This window comes from Gobio gobio (genome assembly GCF_949357685.1).
Source record: "Gobio gobio genome assembly, chromosome: 5".
Classification (NCBI taxonomy): domain Eukaryota; kingdom Metazoa; phylum Chordata; class Actinopteri; order Cypriniformes; family Gobionidae; genus Gobio; species Gobio gobio.
Genome location: NC_137101.1, coordinates 11,663,286 through 11,686,893, shown reverse-complemented (window position 1 = coordinate 11,686,893; position 23,608 = coordinate 11,663,286). Strand labels below are relative to the sequence as shown.

General features: G+C 36.0%; 2 protein-coding genes across 4 annotated transcripts; both read left to right on the top strand.

Moving 5' to 3' along the window:
• Positions 1 to 248: 248 nt before the first annotated feature.
• Positions 249 to 13,640, top strand: fbxo18 (F-box DNA helicase 1). 3 transcript variants are annotated; one of them, XM_079817712.1, is made up of 22 exons: positions 249 to 376; positions 1,464 to 1,509; positions 1,731 to 1,889; positions 1,964 to 2,433; positions 2,526 to 2,656; positions 3,009 to 3,141; positions 3,823 to 4,013; positions 4,189 to 4,263; positions 4,710 to 4,792; positions 4,884 to 5,052; positions 5,174 to 5,393; positions 5,557 to 5,644; positions 6,851 to 6,937; positions 7,114 to 7,250; positions 7,361 to 7,457; positions 7,557 to 7,720; positions 8,375 to 8,450; positions 8,662 to 8,865; positions 9,000 to 9,125; positions 10,900 to 11,006; positions 11,124 to 11,258; positions 12,615 to 13,640. In XM_079817712.1, exons 2-22 carry the CDS (start codon positions 1,491 to 1,493, stop codon positions 12,780 to 12,782), a joined length of 3,039 nt encoding a protein of 1,012 aa, XP_079673838.1. In that variant the 5' UTR covers positions 249 to 376; positions 1,464 to 1,490; the 3' UTR covers positions 12,783 to 13,640. The 3 variants fall into 3 exon arrangements, with proteins under 3 accessions (XP_079673838.1, XP_079673837.1, XP_079673836.1); XM_079817711.1 differs by lacking the exon at positions 249 to 376 and having other exon boundaries at positions 1,390 to 1,509; XM_079817710.1 differs by lacking the exon at positions 249 to 376 and having other exon boundaries at positions 1,391 to 1,509; positions 10,897 to 11,006; positions 12,615 to 13,639.
• A 788-nt stretch (positions 13,641 to 14,428) lies between these two features.
• On the top strand, positions 14,429 to 23,574 carry LOC307127177 (glycosyltransferase 8 domain-containing protein 2-like). Its single transcript, XM_079818276.1, has 10 exons — positions 14,429 to 14,630; positions 15,828 to 15,862; positions 17,437 to 17,502; positions 17,585 to 17,777; positions 19,798 to 19,915; positions 20,228 to 20,315; positions 20,452 to 20,564; positions 21,808 to 21,974; positions 22,060 to 22,172; positions 23,293 to 23,574. The coding sequence occupies exons 2-10, from the start codon at positions 15,844 to 15,846 to the stop codon at positions 23,457 to 23,459; spliced, it is 1,044 nt and encodes a 347-aa protein (XP_079674402.1). The 5' UTR covers positions 14,429 to 14,630; positions 15,828 to 15,843; the 3' UTR covers positions 23,460 to 23,574.
• The last annotated feature ends 34 nt before the right edge of the window (positions 23,575 to 23,608 follow it).

Here is a 23,608-nt window from a genome sequence, read left to right as displayed (position 1 = left end):
ACACACACACATTTTGTTGTATTATGTTTCATGGGGACTCTCAGACATACTTTTTTTATTCTGAACAAACTGTATATTATTTCCCTTTATACCCCTAAATCAACCCATCACATAAAACATTCTGCAGTTTTACATTTAGTATGATAAAGCTGTTTTTTTCATGGGGACCAAAACATTTCGGATTGGCCATTTTTGTGTGGATTTTGTACCCATAAGAGTATACCTGAACCACACACACACACACACACACACACACACACACACACACACACACACACACACAAGCAGGCTCAGACTAAGATCATTACTGCAAAAACAAACAAGGTCAGTGAACCTTTACAAAAGCCCTCGATTAAGTACACGCTCCACGTCTGAGGTAAGAGATTTAACATTGCCAAATGACAATGTGTAACACATATTTGCAAGAAGGTAAATAAATGTTTATAAAAATTTACTGTTAAACATATCGATAAAGTAACCAATGAGTTAACAGTTATCATAGTGTGTGTTGTAATATAGTCCACTGTAAGTAGGCTACATTGTTCACTTACACCAGTAATCAGCTCATTATCAAATGAGTTACAATTAAAGTTGATAAGCGTTTACCTCGATTACAGCCTGTACAGAGTTGTTAGTTTAACAATGACAATTTATAGAAAACGGCATATTGAAATTGTTGCAGTATTATTCTTCATTATAGTCTTCGTAAGAAAAAAATAAAATCGATTTGAACTACTGTATAAACATTTTATTGAAAAACGTGCCGGGCGGGGCTAAGCGAAGCGTCAATTTCTCTCTTTGCTGCCATCTACTGGTTATTTGAATAATATAGAAAACAGACAGGTGTTTTTAAAGAAGTATAATAACAACAAACAGATAATAAATACTGTTTTTTTTTTAAAGGCAAAAAATTAATTGTTAGGTTGTTTATCTATATGACCGGCTGAGGATTCTGAATTATATTTGCCTTAGTTAATGCCCTCAAAAAACACAACCATAAGTAAAATAATGGTCTTTTTTTTCAGTTTTCAATTTATTTTAGTAGGCTTCATCACGTTAAACTAAATGAAAGTAAGACATTTTGACAACTAGCTGAAATAAAATAAGTTGCGTTTTTTAAAATGTTACTTTATTTCAGTACATTGTACATTGTCAAGTGGTCGGTGTGTTCCTGAATGAATCAGTGAATGTGAACAAAACGCTTGTCGTCACCGAAAGGGACGTTAACAAAATACAGCACCACTCTCCACCAATAAATGTCGAGTATATGAATTTACTTTTGAATACTCATAAATATTTGAACCCTGAATGCCGCTTCGGAGAGCCCTGTTAAAATCGCTGAACTTTTAGAACTTTTATTTTGAAATAGCGCGTGAACTTTAAATTTTAGGGACGCAGACCGGAAATGGAAACCTTGTGAAGTTGTTGTTTTTGTTTCGGTGGACGCATTCTACACATTTTAGGTTGAAGAGGCTCGTCGTCTGCATATCATGGAGTCGTCCATGAGAGGTAAATATTTTCAATTACATTTTTTTTAGTTTTGCACTTTTCTCTTTGCGCGTAATGTTTGTCGTAAGTATATGTTTTTAAATGAATGAATACAAGCTCCAATCAGTACTGAGGTCCAAGTTCGTATTCAGCCCAGTTCTTGCGAGTTTTGTCTGTGTGTTTTATGTAATGTAAATGGCTTATTAGCTGTGTAACGTTTTCTGTTTTCTGGTTTTCTGTAGGAAGGGCCAAACGCAGGCACCTGGGGCCATCAGAATGTGATGATCTGGTGCAAAGCAACACTGGGAATCCAGCTCTCACACAGCCATTTAATGTCAACCTCAGCAACAGTCCAAACCGAAGACTTCAGCCCAGGACACCCACTAAAAGAAGCAGACAAGGTATTTATCAGTGCGTTTTGCATCTTTCTGCACAAAATAGTGCTATTTTTCCACTTTAACATCTTGCTTTTAAGCTTCAGGTGGTGTGGATCAACAGAGGGGTATCACTGATTTCTTCTCTGTCACTGGAGTCATAAGCACCAGCCCTCAAAAAGGAACCAAGACTCCAGTGAAGGAGGAGAAGGAGGAAGAAGAAGAGGAACCCAATGGACCTCTCATCCCAGAAGAGGAAATGGTAGAGGACTTTATGGAAGGAATCACTGAAGACATGTTCGATGATGACTTTGAGGTGGGAAGTACATTGGTCAAAAAAGAAGAATTGTTGGACAAAGAAGGGCATGAGGAGGACCTGGTTGAAGCCCTTCCTGATGCCCACTACGGGCTGCTGGGAGTGCAGGGAGGACAGGAGGTGCCCCAGGGTCAGATCCAGGACCTGCCCGAGGAGATCCTCCAGATTGTGTTCGCTCACCTCCCTGCAGATGATCTCTATCGACACATCAGCCTGGTGTGCCATCGCTGGAGGGCCGTCGTCATTGACCCCCAGGTGTGTTGTTGATGCATTTCAATCTTTACACTGAGATAAAAGTGAGTATATAAATATAGACATATTGTGACATCCCATGGTTTCTTCCTTAGTTTCTACCTTGGAAGAAGTTGTACTGCAGATACCGTAGACGGGAAAAGGAGGCACTGAAGGAAGTGAAGTCTATCCTGCAGGATAATCAAATTATCAAAAAGGAAGACCTCTGTCTTCTCAATATGGTGAGGTAAGAATACACAACAGCACAAGAATCTGTCAAAGCAAAAAAAGGAGGGTCCACAACCCCCACTTTCACACCCTTGAAGGTGTGAATTTTGTAATCTGCAACAGAGCTGCTGATAGAGATCAAACCTGTTAGTTGGGACGTTTGTACATCAGGGGGTCAATTGTAGTTTAATTATTTGCTGATAGTTTATATTCAAAGTAATTATAGTGCCAAAATGGACAATACAGAAAATAAAGGTGAAAAGATATTGGGGCAACATAACTAAAATAATAAAAAAAACTACAGTAAGGAAGGATGAATTCACATGTAAAATATGTAATATACTAAATCAAACACATGCATGATTTTCCAGGTACATGTCGCAGTTCAAACACAGTAAACGGGTGAATGTGAAGGACGTGTTGGAGTGTGTGAAAGTACATCGGCTCTACCCACACGCTGAAGGCTGCATCAAAGACAGACTGCCAGACATGGCGGGTGATGAGGTAATGTAAACCCACAGTTAAAGGGATAGTTCACCCGAAAATGAAAATTCTGTCATCATTTACTCACCCTTGTGTTGTTCCGAGCCTGTAAGACTTTCGTTCATCTTCGGAACACGAATGAAGATCTTTTTAATGAAATCCGAAAGCTTTCTGTCCCTCCATAGACCGCTACGCAACGACCATTTTGACACTTCAAAAAGTTCATGAAGAGATCATAAAACTAATTCATATGTTTTGAGCAGTTTAGTCCACATTTTCTGAAAAGACTTGAGTCGCTTTTTATGATGAACAGATTGAATTTAGGCTTTTATTCACATTTAAACATTGATCAGCGAACATAGACAGGAGCTCAACCGAACCTGCTTGACGCGGGAGGAAGAAAACTCATTGGTTCTTGCGGAAAGCTCAACCTGCTGCATAACACACGAGAATGAACCTCACTAAGCTAATATGCTTGAGCTGCCGTTTACCAGAACGGGTGTGTGAGTTGATGAATGTCTATATGTGAAATAAAAGCCTAATTTCATTCTGTTCATCATATTAAGTGATCGTGTCTCAAACTACTAGTTTAGTGCCTTTGTTTTTGTTGCAACAATGTGCATTAACTTTATTATAATTTGCGTCAGGTACCACTTTTTTGACATTTTTAACCAATTAATTTAGTTTCGACTTGTATTACAGGGTCTGAATCCTTGGTCTACCATGGCCCTGATGTTGATTTTGGCTGACGGAGTGAAGGATGTCTTGGATCTGGTAGCTCTCTTGCGGAAGTCTGGGTGTCTGCTGACAGCAGGAGGAATCTCTGAGTACCTGTGGGCCATCGCTACTTTGCTCCTGGCCATGAGACAGAATAATATTAACATAAGCAACAGGTGAGAGACAAGGTCCATGTGAAACGGTAGTCCAGAAGATTATATCTATTTATGGCAGCCGAGAAGTAAAAAAAAAAAAAAAGGTCATGTGACTACAAACACTTAAAAGAGACTGTTGTTTTTATTTTCTGGGCTGATCTAAATGATTCTTCACTTTTTGAACCTCCATCTTTAGGTGGCATTACAACATCTTCTATGTGCTGCACTTAATGGAGAACGCGCCTCCTCCTCCGAGCTTGCATGAAAACAGGTAGGCAGGATATATTATTTGTGTATTAATTACACAAATCTTTGGGGTCAGTACGATGGTTTAAAAATAAATTATTCCGCAAATACACATTAAATTGATTAAAAATGATGGTTATTATTTATAATATTACAAAAGATTTTTGTTGTTCTGTTGAAATTCAAATCATCAAAGAATACAAAAAAGTATCATGATTTCCATAAACTTATTTATATATTTTATAAATATTTATAAATTGAAAACAATTTTCAACATTTAATAATAAGAAATATTTCTTGAGCAGCATATTAGAATGATTTCTGAAGGATCATGTGACACTGAAAACTGGAGTAATGATGAATAGATTACATTTTTAAATATATTAAATTAAAAAAGTAGTTATGATGTGTGTGTGTATATATATATATATATATATGATATTATTTTAATGATCTTCTTCATTTTTTCAGACAGCTTACCACTCACGAGCAACAGCAGATACTCAACCATGACATCCAGACTCATCACGTTGTTAAAATAATGGCTTTTGCAGGTGAGGAAAAATCATTCATATTTTTTTTTTTCTGCTGTAAAATAAAGTGAGTAGTATTATGTTTATATAATTCCATTCCTGTTTGTCGCAGGCACTGGAAAGACGACCACACTGGTGAAGTATGCTCAGCAAAGACCACGTATGCGCTTCCTCTACCTGGCCTTCAACAAATCCGTGGCGATGCAAGCTCAGCGTTTATTTCCGCACAACGTCGAATGTAGTACCATCCATTCAATGGCCTTCAGAGCTGTGGGAGTGAAGTCAGTACACTCACTGTCCAGACAGCAGAGAAACATTAACCAAACAATCAGCTATTTTGAAGAATTAATATTTAGTGAGTTTTTATAATAACCAGGATATTTTGTCTTTTCTGCTATTCAGGTATAAAAATATGCGGAAACTGTCCAATAATTTGCAGCCATTTGATGTGGCGTGGGTCTTGCCTAAAGAACATGGGGGATTCGTCAATGCTAAAGTGGTGACGCAAACCCTACACAATTACTGGGCGTCCATAGATCAGCGGGTTGGCCCCCAACACGTTCCACCAGAGTACAAGAACACACACAGCAAGATTGTGCACCTAGACGAACAACAGAGAATGGTAAAGTGAAGAGACGCAGTTCTATCAGTTTACATGTGTGAATACAGCTTGTGCTTTTGGGAATGTTGTTTAAAGAGTTACTAAATGATAGTCAATTTAAAATCGAAATGAAAATAGTCTAAAACAAAATGCCAAAAATGCATTAAAGTCTTTCTCTCTCCAGAATTTTGCAGGTATCGGGCAAGATTTATGGGACAAAATGGTAGAGCTGCAGTCCAAAAAAGAGAGAGTGTACAACATGACCCATGATGGTAAGCACTAAAATGTGTATATACAGATATTTAAGTGTATAAACTCCAAATAATATAATTTCCTATCACACTCACAATACCAAACAAACCCAAAATCTGTTTTTTGTTTTTCTTAGATGTTTCTATAGCTAAGTTTCCATCCACCTATCAAATTTTTGGTATATTGTATAAACAAGCATCAAGATACGCATAAATTCTAGGGGTGTAACAATATATCGTGCCACAATATATCGCAATACAAAAATGCATCAATATGTATCGTGGCCAGTGACAATCTGTATTGTGTATAGTTCACCTTAAATTACTGTGTGAGGAAAAATTCAATTTCACAGAGTTTTAGTGTCAGTACTACATTAAACTACTATATATAATGCAGTGGGGGGATATTTGTGGGTCCTGATAATGCCAAATATCTTATGTTACCAGTAAAAAGTGGCCTACATTCATTTTAAATATATCTAGTCAATGACGGAGTGCATATTCATCTAAAATAATTCTGTATTTCCAGCTTCAGAATCATGACTATTTTCATTCTGGTGTCCCCATTGTCTTTCATTGTCTATTAATTTCCACCCCCGATGTTTGGCATTACATTGGGGGTGGAAATGAATAGACAATGAAAGACATTTAACCTTTTAATCAACAGTAAATGTCTTGGAGTATCGCAATAATATCTTATTGTGAGTTCAGACATGAGGGTATACACCCCTAATAAATTCTAAAAATGTGCATAAAATCATATGCACGCTTTTGAGGTGGACTTTTTTTTTTATTCAAAAAGAAGACGCATTTAGCTAATAAATCCATTGATGTGCAACAAAAAAGTAATGTGACTTTACCCCAAAAGATCATGTGAGATGGCATAACTGGACTAACCAGTGGACCAATTTCATTGCACAGCATCTAGAATGTTGGTTTGGTCATTCTGAAATACCTGAGCCAAAGTCTGTCATGAAAATGATTTGGTATAATTACCTCCCAGAACTGTCTCACACAATTGCTTTCCCAAACACCAGGCATCCGCCTCTTAATGCAAGATAACATGACATATTTTGTGCCAACTTCCCAAATCACGATTTTGTTCTCTTAAGCACATAGGATGGAAATGGTGCTGCAAATGTTTTATGTGATATTCCAGTTTTGCACATAAGTTTTAGATGGAGGCATAGCTTATGTTAATAATTTCTTTTGATTTGTTGCAAATAGGATACCTCAAACTCTGGCAGCTGACGAAACCAGAGCTGGACCGGTATGATGCCATATTTATTGATGAAGCTCAAGACTGCACACCAGGTTAAACAAATTACCCATCATTGTTTTGTAAATTCATCCAGATCATTTAAGTTTCCATTAAAATGGAGAAGTCTTTGGTTCTGATATTTTATTTGAGTTTTTAAATTTAATTTGCACTTTTTTTTGTAAAGCTGAATTTCTTAATTCTGTTCTGCTTGTGGTCTTGTTTTTTCCAGTCATCGTGGACATTATGCTCTCTCAGAGCTGTGGGAAAATCCTGGTTGGAGATCCTCATCAACAGATTTACACTTTCAGAGGAGCGGTCAATGCTTTGCACGCGGTTCCTCACACACACATCTACTATCTCACACAGGTAGAAAAACACTCACAAGGAAATTCCACAGACTATTTATAAACAAAGTGTACCTCACATATTGTGTTTATGGGTAAATGTTCAATTATTACCACTCATATTTTTCATAGAGCTTCAGGTTTGGCTCTGAGATTGCCTACGTTGGTGCTACAATATTGGACAGTTGTAAAAAAGTGAAGCAGATATTGGTTGGTGGGAATCAGGATGGTAAGTTTAGGAAATTATATTTGGGTAATTCTTATAATGTGAGATTTTTGATTAAAGTATGAAGCACGCAGAATAATATACATATGCACACATTTTCAGGGAGTGTAAGAGGAGAGGACACTCAAACACTGCAACGTCTGAAGCTGGGACAGAGGCTGCCAGAAGGGAGCGTGGCCATTCTGAGCCGCTGTAATATCACTGTTTTTAGCGAGGCTGTCCGACTCACAGACATCAACCCCAGCTGCAAGATCTACATTGTAGGAGTGAGTCCATTATGGTTTATTTTTTTTACACGTTGCTGTTTGAGCATGAAAAAGGTCTGCAAAGTTACAAAGCACAAAGTTACTCTAAAAGGAGTTATTCTCTGTATCAGTGTGCATTGTTTCTGAACTCTCAGAAACGCCTGGACTGCTGTCAAGTTTTCTTCTGGGAATGAACACATCATAATATTCTTCATTTAAACAATTCCCACCCAAAGCCTATGCCAAAAAAGGTTGGTTGAGTCTGGTTGGGTTGAGTTAGTAGTGTGTTGCGGTTATTGTAAGGGATGCGACATTTCCGAAACACGCTCCAAACGGTTGACCGGCCGACCAATCAGAGCGCATTGCACTTTTCTTCATCGAGACAGGAACTAAATAGAGCGTTACTGATAGACTGGGAAGGGAGGTGCTGCAACAATGTAAAATATGCGAAAAATAATGTTTTTTTACAAAAAAACCTATTCTAGTAGACCCCAGAAACAACTCTAAGGGCATAATATGGCCTCTTTAAACATTTGTCCTAAATGATATGACAATGCCAATGTTTATCTTAATGTGTATTTTAAACTTCACATATATTCTGATTGGCTCTGATTTGTTTTGCGCTGCATTTTTCATAACTAACTTGATGTTCAAAACCATTTTTTCTGATTTCAGGGTGTTGAAAACTTTGGACTGGAGAAAATTATGGATCTCTGGGTCCTGATGCAACCAGAGGAAAAACGCAAGAACGGTGAGTCACTTAAGCTTTGAAAGTTTTATCTTAGTCTCCCTGTTTACCAATATATCATAATTGAGGGTTTCTGTTGCAGTAGTTTAGTTTTTGCTGTATGTTTATTATCTGTAAATCTAGTAAGTTATTTAAGACAATTATTAATATCTTGTCGGATTTTTGAAACTGATGGTTAAGTTTTACTAAAGTTTGGTTTGTCTCTCTACCTCAGAGAGGCTTGTGATCAAGGATTTCTTCATCCGAGGTTTCTGCAGAGATAAGATGGGTGGATTCTTAGGTCTGAAGGGATACGCCACGGCTTCAGAAGACCGTGAGCTGGATGCCAAGTTAGCCGTGGTGGAGAAATACAACAAACGCATTCCAGAGCTGGTTAAACGGATCTACGATCGTGCCCAGAAAAGCCAGATATGCGCAGGTGAGTCAAACAGAAATAGAGAGAGGAAAAAGAAGACTTAAGCACTGGTTTTGAGGAATACACACCGTAAAATCACTGTATGCATACAGCCTTCATATGCAAGTTGAAAGCTTTCATCTCTCTTATTGTGACAGATTATATCCTTGGTACGGTGCATAAGTCAAAAGGCCTGGAGTTTGACACAGTGGTTGTGACAGATGACTTCATGAAAGTACCATGCGCTCGACACAACCTGCAGAGAGTGGGTGGTTTCAATGCAGGTTTGTGGTCATTTACTGAAAATCATTTGTAGATAAGAGGTAGTATATTATGGTTATATATGACAGAAAACAAATACATGTTTGTTTAATAATTTATAAAAAAAAATTTAAAAAAAAGATGTATGGATGTTATGCATTTGTGAAACATTCTAATGATCATCTTGGATTAATATTTAAATATTACTGTCCCACATGATGCTTAAAATGGTGCCACATGTTGCACCCCATATCTAGAATCAATAAATGATTAATGAATGTGTCTGCATATAACAAAATAAAGCCAAGCTCTTAAAGTTACGGCAGTCTCTGTATCTGATCCTGAATCATCTGTCTGGGTTTTAGCCAAGTGACATCTGGTAGATCAAAGTGTACATTTGTGATGATCTGAAATCTGTGGGCACATCTTGTAGGTTCAGTTTTGCCCTGTCGGTTAGATATTCTTAAAAAAAAAAAAAAAAAAGGCATTAAAAATAAAATAGGAGTGTTGTATTTTTATCACACACATTTCACTGCAGTGAGTAGATAGAATCTTATCACTTAAAGGTTCAGTTCACCCTAAAATTGAAGTCATAATTTACTCACCCTGGTGTTGTTATAATGCCAAATGCCCTTTCTTTCTTGTAACACAAAAAGATAATTGTTAAAAGATCCTTTTTGCACTTGTCCACATAATGGCAGTGAATAGCGACCAGCATAAAGCTTTTTTTCAAAAGACGCAAAAGTATCACAGAATGATGTATATTCCCAGTGTTCTGGGGACGTACGATAGGGTTTGGTGAAGTTATCGCTTTCACATCTGTCAGCTGTGATCAGACAAACGTAGTTGTGTTCCAGAGATATTTAACTCGGTGAAGAAAGAACATGGATACTTTTTGGGTATTTCTAGGCGTTGTATTTTGTGTTGCGTATTTATTAATCTGGATTTCTCACAGCTTGTCTGCTTTTTCTGGTCAAGTCGGAGAGAACTGCGGTGCTAATAGAGTCTCACGAAATTATATTTTATTAACAAAGTTTGGGAGGAGCATGTTTAGATAATTAACCTAATTAACACAGAAGAAGCACATTTAATCAAGTCCTTTAGCGAGATAAGAGGTGTATACATACAGCAGACTTATCTCTGTTCCATGACAGTTTTCAGGCATCCCTCCACCATCTTCTCACTCCTAACTATACTCTGGGGTAGTCAGGGTTTGGGCCAAATTCCGAGCTTTGACTCAGAGCCCTCCTCTCGGACAGCATGCCAAATATGCATAACCTTTACTCGGGGCTCATACAAGGTGCTTTAAGTACTTGAATTTGAACTTTTGAAATTTAAGTCCTGGAAAACCCTTAAAAACAGCCATATTTACGAAGAGTTACTTGAAAAGTAACTTGCCTTATTTAAATACAATATATATTAAATTATATTAGTGTGTCATTTAAAAAAAAAAAAAACACAAATATAATCTTTTTTCACGCAAAAAACACTGCAGCCCATCTGAAAAACCCTCATCAGACTGTTTTTTTCAATACGAAGTATGCAAAGTCATAATATAAAATATTATATATTAAAAAAGGGTGCATAGACCACAGGAACAACACCAGGGTGAGTAAATGATGGCTTAATTTTAGGGTGAACTCTCCTTTTAATTTTAATTCTGAGATGGATTTTTGAATTTAATTGATTTAGAGATCATGTACAGTCTCTTAAGTGCAAAAATATTTGCCTAATGTTCCAGAGAGTTCTAAAAAATCCAGATATGCATGAGTCTGAATCTTTACTCTCTGCCAGCAGCAAACGTCCCAGATGACGAGTGGAACCTGTTATATGTGGCGATCACGCGAGCCAAGAAAACGCTGTACATTACCAAGACCATCAACAACATCCTGACATTCCCTGGGGTGAGTTATTGCGGTTTCATCTTCATTTTGATCTTTATAATCCAAAGAACATCCAGGTATCATGACATTGAAGCATTCTTATTATTCCTAAGTTTCCTGCCTCTTCCTCTTTCACAGGAGTACTTCCTGAGGTCCGAGCTGACCAGCACCCTGCTGAGTAAAAACCCGTGTCTCGTCTGCTCGACTGACGACTGTCAGAACCACATAACCCCAGACTCTGTCCTCAGCATGTGCAGACTCCCTGTCAGATATGTAAGTGTCTCTTTTCTCAACCATTCGTCTGTCTGTTAAAGGTGTAGTTCATTTCAGAATTAAAATTCCCTGATCATTTATCCACCCCCATGTCATCCAAGATGTCATCAGTTGAAAAGAAATAAAAATTTTGAGGAAATTATTCCACGATTTTTCTCTATATAGTGGACTTCAATGGGGTACAACGGGTTGAAAGTCCAGATTGCAGTTTCAATGCCGCTTCAAAGGGCTCTACACAATCCCAGCAAAATCATTTTCTCTTATCTAGCAAAACGATCAGTCTTTTTTTAAAAAAATATAAAAATGTATAACTACAAATGCTCTTTTTGCTCTGATCTGCGATGCGCCATGTCACGTTGGAAAGGTCACGCGTGAAGTGTGTACAAAGAGAACGTGCAAAGACTAAGTCAAACACCCTTCACAAAAAAGGTAAAGTAACGATGTTAGATGATTTTAAAGTTGGAGAAGAAAATCCCCTAACGTGGTACTTCCGCCTATGTCACACCTGACCTTTCCAACGTGATTACGTAATGCGTGGCGCATCGCAGATCAGAGCAAGAAGAGCATTTGTGGTTAAAAAGTATATTCATGTTTATTTGTTTTCTTAGAAATGATCGTTTTAGATAAGACCCTTATTCCTCGGCTGGGATTGTGTAGAGCCCTTTAAAGCTGCATTGAAACTGCAATCTGGACCTTCAACCCGTTGTACCCCATTGAAGTCCACTATATGGAGAAAAATCCTGGAATTTTTTCCTCGAAAACCTCAAATTCTTTTCAACTGAAGGAACAAATACATTAACATCTTGGATGACGTTGGGGTGAGTAAATTATAAGGGCTGCGTTCCACAAAATTTTTAGACACATACTTGCAAACTTCCTTAAGCACTTCCCCTCGGGGGAATCCTTGCCGCCATTTTGAAGTGCGTTCCACTTGATTTTTTTTTTATCTATTTCTTTTCCCTTGCGAAATTTTTTAATACAGCATTCTATATGTATATAGGTGTGTTTGGGTTGTTTTAAAGTTAAAGTTGTTTGTGGTGGAGTAAATAAAACACGATAAGCGGTGACGTCACAATCGTCTTGCATTGTGGTGGTATATGGAGCTGCCTGAAGTGTACACTTTGTTAAGTGTGTTGCGTTCCACTCCGTGAAGTGCGTTGCGTTCCACTCCGTGAAGTGCGTTGCGTTCCACTCCGTGAAGTGCGTTGCGTTCCACTCCGTGAAGTGCGTTGCGTTGCGTGGCATAATAAAAACGAACTGGAATGCAGCATAGGAAATTTTAATTCTGAAGTGAGCTACTCCTTTAAGTTCAAAAACTCACTTCCTGTATTGATTCATCCAATGTATGTGTTTCAGATGGACAGCGTGGATGCGGGCGGCGTTCTGTGTTTGACCTGTGTGGAGCAGCGCGTGGGGCCGACAGCATTCCTGCTCTCTCCTCCTGAACGGGTCAGATCCATGACCTATACCAATGAAAGAATTGAGCTGCCCATCAACGTCGCCATGCTGTTATCTTTACTTTAAACGGCATTGTTTAAGTGGCCTTTTGTCTGTGTGTCTTTTGTGGTGCTTTTGCAAAGTTCACGTTTGTGGATTATTCTAGTCTGCAGTGGATTATTATTTTTATTTTTTTTACATTTTTAGTTAATTTTATTTAAGAAGGTTCAGTAACCATTTTAATACTTCTAAAAAAAAATATATTAACGTTTTTCATCTGCAAATGTTTTCCCCTCTCTCCTTTTATTTTACTGGCTCTCCCACATTGTGACTTGCCCTTTTCGGAATACGGTAAACATTGACGTCACTGTTTTTAGGTGGAGAATAAGCAGTGTGTCTTTCTCTGCTTTAGAAGGGCCTCTTCAAGCCTTTGATACCTACAGTATTACAGCTGTTGTAAATGACACAATAGTTGATGAGGAACACTAATGTTTAAGATTGTGTTTATGTCTGTGTTTGTAACATCAGTGAAGTGTGGGAAGAAAAAAGACCATTCCTATATATTGTTTCACATAAAGACGGTTGGTGTAATAGACTAACTTAAGTTTTGCACTTTTATTCTTCCACTGTTATATTCATTGTCTAATCTTTTTTCCCCCCAAAGATTTTTTTTATGTATAACTTTTTGAACAAGCATGATCATAATTTATGTCATCTGTAACTATTTTTGACCATTTGAGAAAGTGTTGAATAATTTTCTAAAAATAGTTTTTGTTTAACTTTTTTTTATTTTTTTATTATTCAAAGTGACCTATTTGAGACTGTATAATATGTATATGTATGTGGCATTTCTAAAGCATTTTTTCTTTGTTTCATTAGACATTTTTTATTCGAAGTGATTTGTTTTAGAATGTATACAGACTAAAGTATCCAAGAAACATCTCAACAAAATGCAGTGTTTTTCTTCAAGCTTAGTTATTTCTTGTGAACTTGGTTGGACAAAACGTCTGTCTGTCTGTCTGTCTGTCTGTCTGTCTGTCTGTCTGTCTGTCTGTCTGTCTGTCTGTCTGTCTGTCTGTCTGTCTGCCTGCCTGCCTGCCTGTCTGTCTGTCTGTCTGTCTGTCTGTCTGTCTGTCTGTCTGTCTGTCTGTCTGTCTGTCTGTCTGTCTGTCTGTCTGTCTGTCTGTCTGTCTGTCTGTCTGTCTGTCTGTCTGTCTGTCTGTCTGTCTGTCTGCATAGTAAAACATTAAGAAGATTTTATATATATATATATATATATAATTAAATTAAAGGGCCATTAATTATAAAAAATAATTGCTTTACAGTATTATGATTAATCACATTAGTTTATAAAACATTCATCTTTTATGATATCAGTTGTATAAATATTAAAACAGCATTCATGATTATGTATTCTTCAATATTTATATCATTATAAAATGTATATAATAATAATTGGTAAAATAATATAGTATTATATTTTGATTAAATTAATAAATGAAAGGGCCATTAATTATATACATAATTGATCTACAGTATCATGAACAAAGAGGATTATAAAAAATAATAATCTGAATTGCATATTAATACATAATAATATATTGATTGTTTTTTTGCAATACTAATATTATAAAATGTATGTAATAAATAGTAACAATAGAATAGTAGGCTATTACATTTGTATATGCCACACCCACTTTTGGTATATCAGAAATGCTCGGGACGTCCCCTGTAAGACACAGTTAGACTTAACACAGTGGCGTGTGTGGACTTTAGAGATATTAGGAAGAAACCTGAACAAAAATGCATTGCTGGGTCTCGTGAGGATAAAGTGGGAAAAGCATTCGCGAGTTTAGCTGGACGGCTCGTGCGTTGGCCTCGCCCACTCGACCCGAACAGAATAAATGAACGTTAACGCGCGACTTCTGGAAACTGGTAAGTGGCTAATATAATTATAAACTATTAAATGTAAATCGTTTACAATGGTGTTTTTGCTCTTATTTTCCCCCTTGCGCACCCCTAAGCTTTACTTATACAGTCGACATTAGCTATATCAGTGATATTTGATTGTGTCATTAAGACTTGAAAACTTATTTTGCGACATTGTTTCTTTACGATGCCAGACATGGAGAAACTCCGCCATCTCTTTTTCTATAAGGTTTATGTTTTTTTTTTTTTTTTTTTTTTTTTTTAATTTTATAATGTTACCTGTACATTAGTAGCCTATACATTATCTAATGCAGATTTAATCATGTTTGTTATTGTTATTAATGGAAATTGTGTTGCCCATAATAATATTTTAGTTAACGCGAACTGTCTGAGGGATACGGTTTTCCTTCACCATTTGTTGATGTTTCAGTCGATGTTGTTCTTACATTTAAGATGCTTTCTGCTTTTAAAATCTGAAAACCACACAAACTGATTACAATAAACTGTATTTCTAGAGAAAGAACACAAGAAGTTGTGTATGTAAGTGGCATGTGAGAGCTTTTTAATAGTTACATTCCTAAATAAATCAACAGAATAAGAGCTCAAGATGTGCTTAGCAATAGTGTTTTGTACACTTAGTCTGTTCTTCATTTCAGCAAAGCCAGAGTGAGTTTTCTCTGTGTTTGGAGGACTTAGAAAATGTGATCTTTAATGTGGAGAGAAAGAAATGAAATAGATAACTTTGAGTTCCAGGCTTAGTGAAGAATGCCACCAGGAAGGAAAGACCAGGAGACTTCCGATAAACAGTCCCACATGTGTGCAAGAGCCTCAAGAGACCCAAAATCCACTTAGAAATGTGTCCTAAACACAACCAAAAGACTGGGATGACATTAACCGAAAAAAGAAACAAAAAAATCACTAAACACGTTATAAATATAATATAACAGAATATAATATAATATATCAAAGATAACAATAATTGAATAGTTTAGTAATTGTAAACAATATCATTTAACTTTTAATAATAATTAATATAATTTGTAACAATCTTTAAATTATTTGGTATTGTCATTTAAAATTTGACAGTGAAAGCCCTAATATTTTAAAGTAGGCCTACTCATTTTTGTTTTCTAATTTTAACAAAAACAAAATACATCTCCAATTATGGAACAGTTCTAATATCTTCTTTCTCTCCGTTTACAGATGCTGATGGGGGAAAATGTCATTGTTGAGGAAAAGTAAGTAACAAATGCAGATGGTCTCCATGAACCAGCCTATGCAGTTGTTTATTGAATCAATGTTTCATAATACATGGAAAAACATCCAAGGAGTGATCATGGCCAGTGTATGAGTCAGACTCTTGATACAAAACTTAAAGTCTTACGTACAAGATGGTTCTCATCGTGAAATCTTGTGGATAACTGAGAGCACACGGTGATGTTTTAGTGCCTCGCTTTGCGCCGATGTCCTGCCAAACTGGAATGTGTCCAGTGTTTGCGTGTGTTGGAGGATGGGTCAGTCCCACTGGTCGTCCCAGAGTAAATGAGGTAACCAGGCAGATTCTGACCCATAAAAGTGATGTATAGCAGGGTCTCTGGAAATCCCACTCAGAACACATTTACTGAAGCCAGAGTTAACCTTTAAGTGTGCATATGTATTTGCAGGCCTTTATATTGTAGCTTTGAGTCATTATTTGAATCATAAATGCAATATTCTCTTCGAACATTATTAATGATAAATGCTGTGTCATTGTAATGACACAAATAAACTTTGTTTTAAGCAGAATTGGTCAGTTTAAGTAACCCTTTTCTATTCTTTTTACTCAGTTTTACTAAGGACTTGACAGGACATAATGACATGTTTTGTATTAGTTAAGGAGTTAAATGCTAAGAAATACACAGAAGTTTGTTTCATCTTTGTCAGCTGACCTCAGCACTAACCTCCCCCAAAGACCCTTTTGTACTATTTATATACTATTATAGTAATATTTTGAATTAGCGTTTTATTAGAATATTTAAATTGCTCTTTTATATGGATTCATTTATATTTATTTCAGTTTTAATTTAAGTAATTTGGGTATTTCAACTTAAACTCATTTCAGTTAGATGCCCAGGCAATATTTTTTTCATCTAATATTTATATTTAATTTCAGATTTCTTTCTTTTTATTATTATTTAAGTTTTTTATTTAATTGGATATATTGGCTGAAAGAAAAAACTAAATATGTGAAACAGAAATTACATCCATAATAGTAGTATCAAATATTATACAAATGGGAAATAAAAGACATAAATTCTGGTAACAATACAATATGTTGCAAAATAATGTTAGCTGTTACAGTAATAGAGCCTTTTGTAATTCAATAATATTTCGGATTTTATTTCAGTTTCATAGTTTTACTTAACAATAACAACACTGCATACAAATGGTAGCTGACTAATAAATATTCATTACTTACTAATGCTTTTTTTATTATTAGTTACTAGTAATAATTAGAACAGTTTTAAAGGAGGGATGATGTAAAAATGTACTTTCACCTCATCCCAAATTCTTACAGTGACCTCTAGTGGTTATCATTTTATTTTATAATTTACAGCATAAGAGTTGCAATCTAGTGATCTCTCTCTCTCTCTCTCTCTCTCTCTCTCTCTCTCTCTCTCTCTCTCTCTCTCTCTCTCTCTCTCTCTCTCTCTCTCTCTCTCTCTCTCTCTCTCTCTCTCTCTCTCTCTCTCTCTCTCTCTCTCTCTCTCTCTCTCTCTCTCTCTCTCTCTCTCTCTCTCTCTCTCTCTCTCTGTGTATGCGTGTGTGTCAGTCAATCGTGGGCTCCTCATTCTGCTCGTTCTGGTGGCTTTTGCTCTCCTGTACAACAAGTATTCAGGTAAACATGCAAGGCACTGATATGCAAGTATACGCATGATCTTTAGTTTTTTTATTAATTGATCTTATTGTGGTTTATGCAGTGCTCAAGAAAGATGGAGCCAAAATGGGTATGGAGGACGAGAAAGAGCTGGACACTGACATCCCTGTGGTGATCTGTGCTTCAGAGGAGCGTATTGGTGCTTCCATGGCCACCATCAACAGTGTCTACAGCAACAGTCCTGCTAGTGTTTTCTTCTACATAGTTACCCTGCGAGATGCCATCAAAAAGATAAGGTGCTAGGTCTAACCTTTGACACTAATATACCGCCTTCTGATGACTGGTACACCTCACTTTGTTTCTCAACACAAAACACAACACTATATATAGTTTATTGTACAAAATGCCAATAAAAAGCATTCTTAAAATCAAATATTGAAAGTAATATTACCATAAACCTTTTTACGTAAAATACTGGAGTGCTTACAGTTTTTCTCGATTGCTAAGACACATTTCTTGAAAGCTGCTCTCCTTTTCTCTAAACTGTGAACACAAAACCCAATTTTCAAGCTACATTCACAAAACCTCAGACTCTTCTTTCAAAACCAAACTTTCACCTCAAAACAGTTCAATCTGTGCTCAAAACTGAACTATGTTGTCAAATCGTGCCCCGCGTCAATCAAAATTAAAAACACTACTGAACAGTCACTAAACACTACGTAGAAAAATAGAAAACACAATGCTCAGGACATGAAGCTGGAGAAATAAATGTTTATTGTTCACTGTAGGCTAAATGCATGTTGCAAAACAAAAAAAAACCTGTTCATTTAGCACTTGTACAAAAAGACAAAACAGAAATCTTATGCATTTGCCACTTGTGTACAGTAAGCCCATGTGAAAATAAAGTACAAAAATATACATGGAATACTTGGCCTACGAACAGTTAGACCAACCCTCCAATACAATACTACAGTATATTGGTACAGTGATGTACTGAAACATATATTTACTTACAGTATACTGTGGTACAGTATTGCAGCACGGGTGCATCACAATGAAAATGTGTTGGCAAGTTGTGTCTAAACAGGTGAAAAGTGCTTATGGTTTTGCCAAAAGAGTGATTGATTCAATCAGTGGGTTCAGGCAACTGAGCATTTGGTTCAGACAATAGGGTTTAGTGTTTTAGCAATTGAGAAAAACTGTAATTGGACGGTTAATGTTTGACATCAACAACAAAATCTATGAGAAGCATATTCTCCTCCCTTGTGAAAATAGATGATTTATTATGGTTAATTTTCTTTGCAATCTATTTTTTGTAGTTTAGAACCTCTGCAATTGTGTATAAACATGCTCACTGCATTTCTATTTTTAAATGATATATATTTGATATATGATTTTTATTTTAAAATTATATGTATATATTTAATATATGTTTTTATTGTATATTAAAATATTAACATTAGAATATCTATATACTGTATATTATTTTAATAATTCAGTGAGTATTTTTATAGCATGTTTATATATATATATATATATATTTATAAGTTCATTTGTACTGTAAAAATAAAAATGCAGTGAATATATATATATATATATATATATATATATATATATATATATATATATATATATATATATATATATATATATATATGTATATATATATGTATATATATATATATATATATATATATATATGTATATATATATATATATATATATATATATATATATATATATATATATATATATATATATATATATATATATTATACATATATACATTTAAAATTTAATAAATAATATTAATAACATGTTATTATTGTTAATTAACCCAATACATATCTTGTGCATCTACTAGTGTTATTTTAGTATTTAAATAACACCGGTATGACTGTATGACATATTCTAATGTCATTCTAATTATTTATCAATATGTCAATCATTTTTAGTTTAAAAAAAAAATAATTAATATTAAATTCATTTTCAGTTTTAGCTTTTATTTATTTGCAGTTAGTAAATTTGCTTCAAATTAAACATGTTTTAGTTAGTTACCAAGGCAAAAGATAATCTTATCTTTCATTTAATTTCAAATTTTGTATCTAATATTTATATATTTTTTATTCCAGCTTTATTTCTGTTAACAAACATATTTTAATAGTTTGTTTTAATTAACAACATGTAGATAATACTATGTGAATCAGATCTATTAATCCACTCTTTACACATCAAGAGAAATGACAGAAATGTGCTCAATCAATAAATATTTTCCCAAATGCCTTAGTCAGCATTTTCTCTGGACTCAAAATACAGGGAATATATAGAGAAGACCAAGCTGAGAAAAATCAGATACAAGATCCTGGAGTTCAATCCGATGGTATTGAAGGGGAAGGTCAATCCGGACTCGTCCAGACCAGAACTGCTGCACCCTGTGAGTTCTGCTGGGTTCTGTGTATTTTTACATACAGTTGAAGTTTTAGGGAAACTCTTCATTATTTCTAACAGGTGTGGTCACTTGGTACACTACACGACCAAATGTTATGTGGACACCCCCTTCTCTTCAGCTACACTCTAAACTAACAGGTGCATTAAATCAAGCATACAGTCGTGTCTTTTTCCTAGACAAACATTGACTGTGGGTGGTGCTGACAGACTTTTGGCCAGGTAGTGTGTGTGATCTTGTAGGTCCATCATAGAACTTTGCTTTGATTGTTTCTCGATCCTGGTTTCTTTGGTGTTGCAGCTAAACTTTGTGAGGTTCTACTTGCCGCTTCTTGCCATTGAAAATCACGAGCGGATTGTTTACCTGGATGATGATGTCATAGTACAAGGTGAAATCCATCTGAAATCGATACTAACCTTACCATCCTGGGAGGATGATCTCTTATGTCAAGTGCATGAAATGAAACCACTTCACTGCAATAGTCACTGTGATAATGAATTATTTGTATTATATCTGACTTACAGGAGATATACAGGAACTGTATGACATGAAGCTGAAAGCGGGGCACGCTGCTGCGTTCGCCTCAGATTGTGATCTGCCCGACACTCACGAGATGGTGCGAAGTGTGGGGATGCAGGTGGGTCATTCTGGATCTATGTTAGTATTTTGGATATGTTTTCAAGAGGCCGATATTAAGTATTGATATTGTTTTAGGGGTCTACTTGAATAGGTTCACATGGTTGAATGTTAAAAAACATTATTTGTCACATATTTGAGATTATTGCAGCACCTCCTAGTCTGTAAGTAACACTCCGGGATGCGTTTTCCGAAGCCAGCTAAGGTCGCAAGTTCTCAACACAATTCAATGGAACTTTTGACCATAACAATGCTTTTGGGAAATGCACCCCTGTTTAGTTCCTGCCTCTTTAAGTCCCTCTTTCCGAAAAGTGTGATTTGCTCTGATTAGTCAGCTGGACAAGTGTTTTGTGTTTAGTGAACCACTTCCAGAAGTATTTCGGTAATGTCACACCTATTACCATAACCACTACTAACACAACTGAACCTTTTTTTTTTGCCTTGGGCCGGAATTACTTAATTGAGAAATACTGTTATGTGTGCGTTTCTGTAAGACAGGGGTCTCCTGTCTCGGTCCTGGAGGGCCACTGTCCTGCTGAGTTTAGCTCCAACCCCAAATAAACACACCTGTCCCAGTGGAGGTTGGCGTCCGCACCTGGTGGCCATCATGTCACAGTCAGCTCGCTCACTCGTAAAATTGTGTTTTAATGGTGCATGTACTTTTTAAATAACCATAACTTGCTCAATTTTCTACCGATTTTCAAACTGTTTGGTTTGTTATAAATGTCAGAGATGTAGTTATGACACTGCATACTTATGTATACTAATTAAAGGCAAGAAAGCTTGCCTGTGACAAGATGGCCGCCGGTGATGACGTTAGAGACTCCGCCGCAAGACATCTAGCACTTATTATGTATATCTATGCTCACAAGGCCCTGGTAAGACCCTGATTAGCTGGTTCAGGTGTGTTTATTTGGGGTTGGAGCTAAACTCTGCAGGACAGTGGCCCTCCAGGACCGAGTTTGGAGACATCTGCCATAAAAAAAACTCAAGACTACAATCGAGGTGTTACAGGGAGTTCACAGTGTGCACTGATATAGAGAATAACTCCCTTTGGAGTGATTTTGTGGACCTTTTTAATGCTCAAACTGCAACTTTATCTACAACTGCAAACATTACACACTAAAAAAAAGTTGAAAATGTAAAAAAGCATAATAGGTCCTCTTTAAGTGAATCGCTTTAGTCACTGTTACATGGGTTGATTTTCCTCTTTCATTTCATCAAAACACAACTGCCTCTCACAGACAACCTATATGGGCTTTCTGGACTACCGCAAAGAGGAGGTCAGAGAGTTGGGCATCAACCCCAGCGACTGCTCCTTTAATCCAGGTGTTTTTGTGGCAGACATTGGTGAATGGAAAAAGCAAAAGATAACTAAACAGCTTGAGAAATGGATGGCTAAGAATGTCAGGTGATATAATGGTCCATAATGATTTTTACGAGATTAAATAGTTCAGTAGAAACAAACTTTTTTCCCATTTTTTTTTCCAATTTAGAGAGAACCTGTACAGCAGTGCTGTGGCAGGGGGTGTGGCCACCCCTCCAATGCTGATTGTCTTTCATGACAAATACACAACCATTGATCCACTGTGGCATGTCAGACACCTGGGTAACAGACTGTCTTCTGGCTTTTTTTCTGCCACATCTCACTGAATAATGACTTATTTTAGATCACTTTGTTTTTGACTCAATTAATGGATTTCAGTTACTTTGGAAAGCAATCACTCCCTATTGTCCATTATGGTGCAATGCAAATGAAACCACACTTACGTTTATTACATCTGAAAAGTACTTGGTTAAAACATTGACCACTATATATATATATATATATATGCATGCACATAGTATAGAAGAGTACACAATTTACCAGGCAGTTATTACATAAATTATAAAAATATACTACCATTCATGTTTCAAACACATTCAACAAGGACACATTAAATTGATCAGAAGTGTCTGTGAAGACGTGGCATTACAAAGAGTTCCATTTTAAATAAATGCTGTTATTTAGAACTTTCTATTCAAAGAATCCTGACAACAGTTTTTTATAAAAATTTAACTGCACAACTGTTGACAGTTAAATGTTTGAGCAGCAAATCTGCATATAAAAATGCTTTCTGAAGGATCTGTAATGTCCATTGAAAATTCAACTTCGCCTGCAATAAGTTACATTTTAAAATACACTTAAAAAAAAAAGTTATTTAAAAATTGTAGTTCACTATTAGTTTTTACCCCAAACTTTTGAACAGTAGTGCACAAAAGCAAAATTAAGACTTGTCAATCTGGATGAGTAAATTCACCATTCTTTAAATACTGAATTGGTCATGTTAAAATATTCCCTACAGAAATCAATGTGATGCTTCATAATCCTATACATTAACTATTAGCCTAGGGCAGGGTTATAGTTAAACTAAAACCACAAAAAACTAATGTTAACTGAGATAAGTGATTTTAATTTCAGCTATTTATAAAGGCAACATCTCATTTTAATTTGTTGTAAAAAAAAAACGTTATACACAATTAGTAATATACAATTACTAAAACTAAAGTCAAAATGAAAAATAAAAACTGAGTTAAAATATTACTATAATAATCCCAATGATGCCAAAATAACACTGGCAGAGGGTCAGCTCTTGAACGTCAAGGTCTCAAGAGAAAAATGAAGAATTGTGAATGCATTTGCAATATAGTTAAGTAAAACAAAACCCTTGTTCTTGTGTTCTATGAAGGCTGGAGTCCTGATGCCCGTTATCCCAGGTCCTTCCTCAAAGACGCACACTTGCTACACTGGAATGGCCGCTTCAAGCCCTGGGACTACCCCTGTGTCCATCTGGACCTTTGGGAGAAATGGTTTATCCCAGACCCCACAGGAACTTTCACCCTGGTACGACCATAAGACTGAACAATAGCTGAATTTAAATTGTCGTCATTTCACCTTGAGACAATAGATTGGATACCATTTTGGCAATTAAATATTACGATAATAAATTAAACAGAACCCTGTTATTTTTGAAGGGAGTCTGTAAAATGGGTAAAACAAGGCAA

Coding starts and splice junctions, on each gene's coding strand:
- fbxo18 (XM_079817710.1), top strand. Junction 2,434..2,525: donor CCGTCGTCATTGACCCCCAG/GTGTGTTGTTGA, acceptor TTTCTTCCTTAG/TTTCTACCTTGGAAGAAGTT. Junction 2,657..3,008: donor TGTCTTCTCAATATGGTGAG/GTAAGAATACAC, acceptor ATGATTTTCCAG/GTACATGTCGCAGTTCAAAC.
- LOC307127177 (XM_079818276.1), top strand. Junction 17,778..19,797: donor GATGCCATCAAAAAGATAAG/GTGCTAGGTCTA, acceptor CTCAAAATACAG/GGAATATATAGAGAAGACCA. Junction 21,975..22,059: donor TGGATGGCTAAGAATGTCAG/GTGATATAATGG, acceptor TTTCCAATTTAG/AGAGAACCTGTACAGCAGTG.